Source organism: Oncorhynchus clarkii, chromosome 16 (assembly GCF_045791955.1).
Source record: "Oncorhynchus clarkii lewisi isolate Uvic-CL-2024 chromosome 16, UVic_Ocla_1.0, whole genome shotgun sequence".
Classification (NCBI taxonomy): domain Eukaryota; kingdom Metazoa; phylum Chordata; class Actinopteri; order Salmoniformes; family Salmonidae; genus Oncorhynchus; species Oncorhynchus clarkii.
The window spans coordinates 11,394,878-11,404,877 of record NC_092162.1 but is presented as its reverse complement, the minus strand read 5'-3'; the positions used below and the strand labels follow the sequence as shown (position 1 = coordinate 11,404,877).

The window sequence follows — 10,000 nt, the reverse complement described above, 5'->3', positions numbered from 1 at the left end:
GAGGCTGGAGGTGAGTCTGGCCCTGAAGAGGACTGGTTGAAGCTGGGGGCTGAGGCCTGTAACTTCATGCAGGCACAGAGAGGCTCCAAGCCCCCTCCTGTGGCCCCTAAACCCCAGCCTCCTCCACAGGTACCCCAGCTAGCAGGGAAGGGGGGTCAGCTGTTCGCCCGTAGGCAGAGCAGGATGGATCGCTATGTGGTGGAGACCCCCTCCTCACCCCAACCCAGTCCCGGCCACCCCCGCCAGCCCTCTCCCACACCCTCCCTCCCCTCTCAATTCAAATACTCCTCCAGCTGCAGAGCCCCCCCTCCCATCAGCTACAACCCCCTCCTCTCCCCCTCCTGCCCTCCCCAGGCCCAGCGCCAGAGGGCGGGGGTAGTAGGACAGGGTGGGGGTTCAGCGGGGCATAAAGCCGCCCCTGGGGGTCAGAAGGCTCAAGGCATCAAGGCTCTGGACTTCATGAGTCACCAGCCCTATCAGCTAAACTCCTCCCTCTTCAGCTACGGGGGCGGGACTCCCCAGGGCCAAAACAAGATGCCACGTGTGTATGAGGTCAAACGGTTCTCCACGCCACCTCCCACAGGCCCCGCCCCTACTGTCATCATCCCACGATCAGCGACCACACTAGGAGAACCGATGTGGAGGTCTGATGTCATTTCTCTTCCCCCAACAGCCACTTCCTGCTACCAATCCCTCTCTACCCCCCCCTACCAACCTCAGCCCCAGTGGGTCCCACCTACTCCAGCCCCCACAGGCCCCCTCCCGCAGCTCCCGAGCTTCTCCTCCGTCCATGTCCCTGACCCTAACCCCTACCCCTACCAGGCCCACGCCCCCCAACAAGGTAACAGTCAGTTTAAGAGTGCCCCTGATCTGAGCCATTTGGCCCACACCCCACCTCGCCCCGCCTCCACGCAGCCCTCCAGAGTGCCTCGCCCCAAATTCAGCACCTCTAACCTGGGTCTGCAACCTAGCGTCTGGCGCCCCGGATCCACCATGAGCTAAGACAACACACTATAGACTGGCTCTGGAGAAATCCCAGCTTGCAAATTTGGTTCCTTGGAAGTTGTGGGAAAGTACGTTTTTGGTTTACCATTGGTTCTGGGAACGAAGCCATAAGTTACCCAGACCGGTAAAACTGAATGTTTTTTAAACATTGTGATAACGGAAGTAAACATTTTGCCTGTTCTGGGAAGGTACGCTTTAAGTTTGCAGGGAGGTTTTGAGAACATTTTATTCTGGTTCCCTGAAAGTTTTCCGAGGAGGTTTTGTTATCGTTCTTAGAACAGAAATGATGGCTTATTTGAAGGTAATTAAATAAAGTTTTGAGAACATTATCTAAATGTTGTGAATGTTTTAAACAAAATGTAAAGGTTATTTCGAAATGATGGAATAACTTCCTTAACATTTTCACTGAATGTTTCAATAACACTGCGAGAATAGTTTGTTAAGAACTCCAAGCACAGATAAGACAAATGGAAATGTATTTGCTGAGGCATTAATCACGCAAACACATGCATTTTTTTAATTGTGGCACGGCGTCAGTGAGATTCAAACCTATGATCTTCTGTTCTCTATCTATGAAATGAGTCTACTGCGCCACCAGGATGGAGCTAGCATGTTTTTTTATTACTTGTTTAAAATAAACTCATGTTCATTGTAGTCTACACAAACAGACCCCATTTCAAAGAAAACAAACATTCATTCAAGTGTGGCCAGTTATCGGGCACGGCTAACACACCTGAGGAGAGAGAGAGTTCACGCTGAGAACGGAATGTATTCGTTTTTAAACGTTATTAATGTTTTCTTGTGGTTTTTAGCAAACGTTTTCTTAATGTTCTGAGAACATGACTTTAAATAGAACCATGAGCAAACCTTCAGACGACGTTATGCTGAAGTACTAAACATCCCGCAGAAGAATATTGTTTCTTAACGTTTTCTGAATGTTCTGAGAACAGATAGAACCATGAGAACCATGAGGAAACCTGTAGGAAACATTATTCTGAAATATTGAAATTCCGGCAGAAGAACGTTGTTACTAAACATTCTCTGAACTATTTGAGAACATTCCCAGTTGGAGAACGTTCCTAGAACATTACCAAAAGTGTCATTAAATGTAACCATGTTTCAACTTTTGGAAAACATTTATTTAAAGTAACGAAATACCAAGAAAATAACGTTATTTTGTCAAGTTCCTTCAATCTGCTCGGAATGTTCCAAAGCCAAGCAACTATCCTGCACCATTCCCAGAATGTTGTGGGAATGTTGTAATGCAAAACAACCATAGGAAAACTATGCTCTCACGTTTTGGACTGACAAGGTATTGGTCTTTGTCAGTCCAAAAGAGATGTTAGTATTGTGCATTGCATAATTTACCTAAGAATGAAAATCAGAAGTCTATCCACTACTCACCTGTTTGAATACTTTGAAGTGTCTTTGGTCTGGGGTTTTCTTGATCACATTCTTTATTTTATAGACTTCCTGTTTGGACACCATTGTAGCTCTTGGTTCACACCAGCCTTGTCATCACTATTCCTTCTTCTGATAATTTGACCTCCTCTGCTTCGCCTGATAAAAAATATTATTTGATCTATAGTTGATATAGAATATAGTTGATATGTATGAATATATGAATGTAAAATAAGTATTTTATAACGCAATCTAAAATGTCAGACAAAGAGAGCGAGAAACATGGATAGGGAGAGAAAATGGGTCTTGATATGTAGTTTAATAAAACAAAATTGAATGCGTTGGGAATGACAGAATAAAGTTGAAAATAAAGAAGGATAAACAGATAAAAGTGAGGACGTGCTAAAGAGAGATCGAGCAGAGGAGAGATGGATGAGAGGAGAGATCGAGGAGAGGAGAGATGGATGAGAGGAGAGATGGATGAGAGGAGAGAAGCTAGAACATCCGTCCTAAGACAAACTGTAGGCTAAAGCTGACTTGTAAAAGGATGGACTACATGCCTGCTGTGTGCTTCCATTGTGACTTTAGCTAAGGGGCCTAATACAGTCTCGGGGAGTGCAGGAGACCCGGGTTCAAAATCCAGTTGGTCACATGAAGGCCTGAATCTGAACCAAAGAGCTGACTGTATAGGAGAACAATACTGTACTCATCTATGAAGCTACCAGCACGCAGTGCCAACCTCTTCTTTTTCATGTTATTTTTGTCATGATTATTGTGAGTATATTATTATTATGAATATTATGAAATAGCCTGTGTTTTTCTGTATTGCTTCATATAAATGTGTCAGTGCATTGCACAGTAGTACACTCTGTAGGATGTGTTTGTTTGGTGGTTTTTCCTTTGCCTTTTCCACTTCCTTATTGTGATAAGAAAGGGAGGGGAGGGAAGGGAAAGGAAGGGAGGAGGTAGCAGGGAGGTTTTGTCTGATTGATGTGAGAGCTGAGCTGTTCCGTTGGTGTTCTGTATTTCAGATAAATAAAAAACAGATGTGAAACTCTCCAGCCGTCTGTCTGTCTGTCTGTCTGTCTGTCTGTCTGTCTGTCTGTCTGTCTCCAGCATCATGCCCACCTCCATTAGGACTGGGTAAGAGAGACGAGGTAGGTAGGAGTTATATTATAATCATCATCTGGGACAGTTCCTATCGTCATCCACAAGGTGGTGATGTTGCTTCGTTATTACAGTGAGCTCAGTCGCAGTCTCATCATAGGGTGATGATGGATCGCTTACAGAAAAACCACATGAGTTTCACATGTGAAGTGTTCCAAAAACACGTGTTCATGTGCTCACACGTGATCTTACGTGACGTTAATGTGATAACATGTGACAACATGCGAAGCCTCGTGATAACATGTAACATATGAAAGCGTGATCAAAAACACGTTATCATGTGAAAAAAAAGTGAAATTTCATGTGAAATCATGTGATATTCCACATGTGAAATAGTGTGGTTTTTTCTCTAAGAGATGAATCCTGACTTGTAAATATATATTAAATAAATTTATATTAAATATAATCAAACACACCCTTTCATTAAGGGAAGGATGCTAGCTGCCTTCATGGGTGTTTTATTATCATCTCGATGTTGAAGACAGTTCCTGTAAACTGTGTTCTAAATTCCTTGACCATGTTCTGTCAGTCACCATCCCAGAGCTGTGAAACCCTACCTAGCCTATGCTGGATCGCTATCTTTAGCCTCAAACTTTAGCCTCATCCGATCCCAGGGTGAGGTGAGGGCTGTGTGTCAGGGTTCTTCTGCTGCAAAGCAAAATGGCTGTTGTCGCATGACTCAGGTGAGTGGTAACCCAAACAATATCAAGTATGTTGTGTCTGAGGAGAAAACACTAATGCTAATCTTTATCACGAGAATGGCTACACTCCTACTGGTTGATAACTGGTAATGCACCTAGCTCTCTCCCCTGACATTAGGCCTTCGGACGAGCGCGCGCACACACACACACACTGCCAGGAGGGCCTCTCCTATTTTTAGTCCTGTTGATCTCCAGTCATCTGGTTGAGTGCTGAGTGCTGGACTCTAAACACTAATTTTTACAATGTGATCAGAGTAAAGACATCAGAAGAACTACCCCCCCTCCCCACCCCACCAACACACACACTACCTGATCACCATCATGGGGCTACTATCCAGTCCCTGCAGTCATAGGTCTTCAGTTATGCCATACATTCTCATAAATCTGAGTCAGGTTTAGAGTTGGCGCTAGGTTTATGGGTCAGGGGTTAGAGGACAGGGTTGAGGGTTAGCTTTGAAATAGGTCATTAAAGTCGGATGCATAGTAAATTCTCTATTGATGATTAGACACTAGCTCTGTCTCACTCTGTCCCCCTTTCTCTCTCTCTCTACCCATATCTCATTATCTCACTCTCTTTCTCCCTCTCTTCCAGTATGCTCTCTCTCTCTCTCTCTCTCTCTCTCTCCCTCTCTGTCTGTCTCTGTCTCTGTCTCTCTCTCTCTCTATGTGGTCAGTTGTGTGACAGAGATCTGAGTGATATGGGGACACAGCCACTTGTTTATTCTAAAGGTATAAACAGGTGAACTGGACACTTCACTATGGTGAGAAACACAGTCCTAGGGGAGCGAAGGGAAGGGGGGTAAGTGATTATCTTTCTCTATCCACTATTCTGTCCTCCCTCCCTCTTCACACTACCCCCTTCACCCCCCCCCCCCCCCCCCCCTCGTTCTATACTGGTCTATACATAGACCCCGGGAGCATCTGAGAGACAATATCAGTCTCCTCGTAGACCCTTAAGCAGCTCCCACCCAGGCTTCCGTAGCCCAGCTCCTACACTGTCTCTTGGGTGTACAGGAGGGTAGGCACTGGGACACTTTCTGGAATACTTTCAACTCTTCTTCTCCTCCTTGAACATTCTTTTCTTCTTCTCTAATTCCTGAGAATTCTCCTGAGGTAAGGCTACATTTGTGACATCACCTCCTACCAGTTGGTAGAGCAGGATCTTTGTAACACCATCGTAGTGGGTTTATTTCCCAGGACCAGCCACACATAAAATGCACACATTCCTGTAAGTCGCTTTGAATAAAAGCTTCTGCTAAATGGCATCTATTATCTGGGGGTGATAATAATGGACTGATGCAGGTCTAATTGTCAGCCAGGTACGGACAAGCTCACTGTTAAGGAATGAATTGGGCGATCTACTGGTTTTAGACTTGATTCAACATGGGTTTATGCCGTGCAAGGCCTGCTCTGTGCTGGGCTGGGCTCTGCTGGGCTGTTTCAGGTGTAAAAGTCCTGGTCAGTGTGTGTCATGTGTCCTCCACGTACGGCAGCATGTCATATGTATCACAGCATACATTAATTCATGTATTAATGGTATGGTATCAACTTACATGGCTTTCTAGCTATTGGTTAGTAGATGCATGGATTTTGCCCTTCATTCTTCAACACTCATCGGGTACAAACCCATTCACATTTCATGTCCATCAGGCTGGAGTGGGTTTGGGATGTCGGTGGTATGATGAGGCATTCACGCGCTCGGAGTCGTCCGTCCGACATGATTGAGTTCAAGTGCTTCTAAAATCAGAACAATTCTTCAACCAATAATCATTTACCCAGCTAACACATTTTGTTCTGAGAACCACGCGTTTCTCAGAGCGTGGTTGTCCTGAGGTTATTTTGCATGAACCTTCCAACAACTTTCTGGGAATGGTGTCGAATAGTTACTTGTCTTTGGAACATTCTCCACACATTCAAAAACTTAACAAAAAAACTGTATTTTCTTGGTATTTCATTATTTTAATAGAACATTTCCTAAAAGTTCAAAATTGGTTACATTTCATTTACATTTTGGCAATGTTTTTGGAACGTTATTCAACTGGTTTGACATTGGGAATGTTCTCAAATAGTTCAGAGAACGTTAAAAAAACTACTTCTGTGGGAATTTCAGTTCTTCAGCATAACGTTTCCTACTGGTTTCTTCATGGTTCTATTTAGAATAATGTTCTCAAATTGTTCCAAGAATGTTATTCTGTGGGAGCCACAGATGATGCAATCTCTATTGCACTCCACACTGCCCTTTCCCACCTGGACAAAATGAACACTTACGTGAGGACGCTATTCATTGACTACAGCTCAGCGTTCAACACCATAGTACCCTCAAAGCTCATCACTAAGCTAAGGATCCTGGGACTAAACACCTCCCTCTGCAACTGGACTTCCTGACGGGCCGCCCCCAGGTGGTGAGGGTAGGTAGCAACACATCTGCCACGCTGATCCTCAACACTGGAGCTCCACAGGGGTGCGTGCTCAGTCCCCTCCTTTACTCCATGTTCACCCATGACTGCATGGCCAGGCACGACTCCAACACCATCATTAAGTTTGCAGACGACACAACAGTGGTAGGCCTGATCACCGACAACAATGAGACAGATGAGACCTGGCCGTGTGGTGCCAGAATAACAACCTATCCCTCAACTTAACCAAGACTAAGAAGATGATTGTGGACTACAGGAAAAGGAGGACCGAGCACGCCCCCATTTTCATCGACAGAGCTGTAGTGGAGCAGGTTGAGAGCTTAAAGTTCCTTGGTGTCCACATCAACAACAAACTAGAATGGCCTAAACACACCAAGGCAGTTGTGAAGAGGGCACGACAAAGCCTATTCCCCCTCAGGAAACTAAAAAGATTTGGCATGGGTCCTGAGATCCTCAAAAGGTTCTACAGCTGCAACATCGAGAGCATCCTGACTGGTTGCATCACTGTCTGGTACGGTAATTGCTCAGCCTCTGACCGCAAAGCACTACAGTGGGTGATGCATACGGCCCAGTACATCACGGGGGCCAAGCTGCCTGCCATCCAGGACCTCTACACCAGGCGGTTTCAGAGGAAGGCCCTAGCCACCCCAGTCATAAACTGTTCTCTATACTACCGCATGGCAAGCGGTACCGGAGTGCCAAGTCTAGGACAAAAAGGCTTCCCAACAGTTTTTACCCCCAAGCCATAAAACTCCTGAACAGGTAATCACATGGCTACCCGGACTATTTGCATTGTGTGCCCTCCTCCAAGCCCTCTTTTTACGCTGCTGCTACTCTCTGTTTATCATATATGCATAGCCACTTTAACTATACATTCATGTACATACTACCTCAATTGGCCCGACCTACCAGTGCTCTCCCGTACATTGGCTAACCGGGCTATCTGCTTTGTGTCCCGCCACCCACCACCCGCCAACCCCTCTTTTACGCTACTGCTACTCTCTGTTCATCATATATGCATAGTCACTTTAACCATATCTACATGTACATATTACCTCAATCAGCCTGACTAACCGGTGTCTGTATGTAGCCTCTCTACTTTTATAGTCTAGCTGCTGTATACAGCCTGTCTTTTTACTGTTGTTTTTATTTCCTTACTTACCTATTATTCACCTAACACCTTTTTTGCACTATTGGTTAGAGCCTGTAAGTAAGCATTTCACTGTTCACCTGTTGTATTCGGTGCACGTGACAAATATGATTTGATTTTATTTGAATTTCAGCACTTCAGCATAGCGTTTCCTACAGATTTCCTCATTGTTCTATCAAAGTCATGTTCTCAATTTGTTCCAACAACATTAAGAAAACTTTAAATTAAAACCACAAGAAATCTTTAGTAATATTCAGAGAATGTTGTTAGAATGTTATTTAAAAACATTCCGTTCTCAGCACCAACAAAACTATCTCTTCCTCTCTCTTGTTGAGTGTGTTCAGGTGCGTTGGCCACGTCCACTAATTGGCCACACCTGATCTTAATGAGTGATTGTTTCCTTTGAAATGGGGTTTGTTTGAATAGACTAAAATTAACAGCTTTGTAGGAGTAAAAAATACATGGTTTGCTAGCTCCATCCTGGGCTGCATTTACACAAGCTGCCTAATTCTGATAATTTTTACACTAATTGGTCTTTTGGCCAATCAGATCAGTACTTTTGTCAATAATTGAGCAAAAGTTCAGAATTCAGCTGTCTGTGTACATGCGGCGCAGTGGACTAATTTCATGTATAGAGAACGGAAGATCTTAGGTTCAAATTCCACTGATGCCTTGTCATAACAAAAAAGAAAATTGTTCACATGATTAATGCCGAAGGAAATTCATTTCCATGTGTCTTATCTGTGTGTGGAGTAAAAAATGAAATAAACTAGCAGTGTTATTAAAAGTCTTATTGAAACATTGTGTGGAATTTATTCAAAAACCTACAAATGATCTATAATTTCCGTTTTCAAAGCGTTCATCATTTCTGTTCTCAGAGTGTTAATAAAACCTCCCTGGAAAACGTTCAAGGAACCAGAGTTAAACATTCTTAGAAACTTCCTGCAAACTAAAAATGAAAGTTCCCAGAACAGGTAAAAGTCTTACTTCTGTTCTCAGAACATTTAGAAAACCTTACATTTTACCGGTCAGGAAATGTATTGCTTCGTTCCCACAACCAAGGTGAAAACAAAAAACAAAAACACATGTTTCCACAACTTACAAGAAACCAAATGTGGTAACTGGGTAGTTAGCTAGATAGTTTTCTCGATATGCTTGCTACCGTTGCTAATAATTAAGTTAGCTAGTTTGCTTAATATTGACAATATGACATATTTTACAATATATGACAAACTAGCTACATTATCCAGTTTGTAATTGTCAGAAACTGATTTGTTATCATCTTTTGGTTGAAAAGGTCAGAGGTCAGTGGTAAAATGAATTGGAGGGTCGTACAAAAAAAACGACCAGTCAGAACTCCAAACGTCCGATAACTCCGACACCACGTGAACGTCTCACGAGAGAATTATGTTGGGAGTTCTAGGGGATGAGCTGGGTGTTTCGGGAATCGGGAGGTGTGTGTTTGGGAATGTGCTGACTGATGACGTTCCCTGTCAGCTGTCCTCCCGGGAGATTTATCTGCAGCTAAAACAGGAATAGTGAGGGGGATAGAAGCCCCTCTGCTTGGGGGTAATGGGACCCTCAGACCCCCAGGCCTTCAGCCTCACGTCCTCCTGAAGTTGGGGGACTTTTCCCCCACGCTAACCCATCAGGAGCTCCATAAACCCTGCATTCTCCCACCTTTCCCTGTCTCTACCCAGCGTACCCTGGTGTGATCAGAGTGTGTGTGTATGCGTTTTTTGGTGTGTGTCAGTATGTGTGTTTGTCAGTGGGTATGTGATGTGTGTGTGTGGTAACAGTGACACTCAGTGGAACATGAGGTAATAATAGCTACAGGGTGTTGGATTCCAGCAGGAGCTTCAGTTACAACAGATTAAACCAATAACATCAACTACAGTATGGAATACAGACCCACAGAACCAGCCGCTCAAAGGCCCAGCGCCACAGAGTCATGGCTCCCTAGAACCATACCTTAAATCTAATGGTGTTGTGATCCAGCAAACAGATGGACAGAAGTGACCAACCACCCAGTCTTCAGTTGTGACACAGGAGGGGAAATGACCCACCATCATCATCACCATCATCATCCTTCTAATCAACAGTCTGTGATTGGTTGGTCATTTTAACTGTGTCTTTCTGATTGGTGTAGGCTGCAGGCA

The 10,000-nt window shown here is 44.2% G+C and overlaps 2 protein-coding genes across 3 annotated transcripts in view; both read left to right on the top strand.

Moving 5' to 3' along the window:
- The window catches only part of LOC139367953 (synaptopodin 2-like protein), a 14,492-nt gene extending 11,025 nt beyond the window's left edge, over positions 1-3,467 (top strand). Inside the window, exon 5 of the mRNA XM_071106370.1 lies at positions 1-3,467. This exon is cut by the window's left edge and continues 1,628 nt beyond it. Coding sequence (XP_070962471.1) covers positions 1-1,002 — 1,002 coding nt within the window. The 3' untranslated portion in view covers positions 1,003-3,467.
- Positions 3,468-5,197: 1,730 nt separating this feature from the next.
- The window catches only part of LOC139367952 (myozenin-1-like), a 10,050-nt gene continuing 5,247 nt past the window's right edge, over positions 5,198-10,000 (top strand). The window contains exons 1-2 of one of the 2 annotated variants that reach the window (XM_071106368.1): positions 5,198-5,387; positions 9,991-10,000. The exon at positions 9,991-10,000 is cut by the window's right edge and continues 84 nt beyond it. In XM_071106368.1, coding sequence (XP_070962469.1) covers position 10,000 — 1 coding nt within the window. In that variant the 5' untranslated portion in view covers positions 5,198-5,387; positions 9,991-9,999. The remainder of the gene's footprint in view (positions 5,388-9,990) is intronic. The other variant, XM_071106369.1, reaches the window with a different exon arrangement.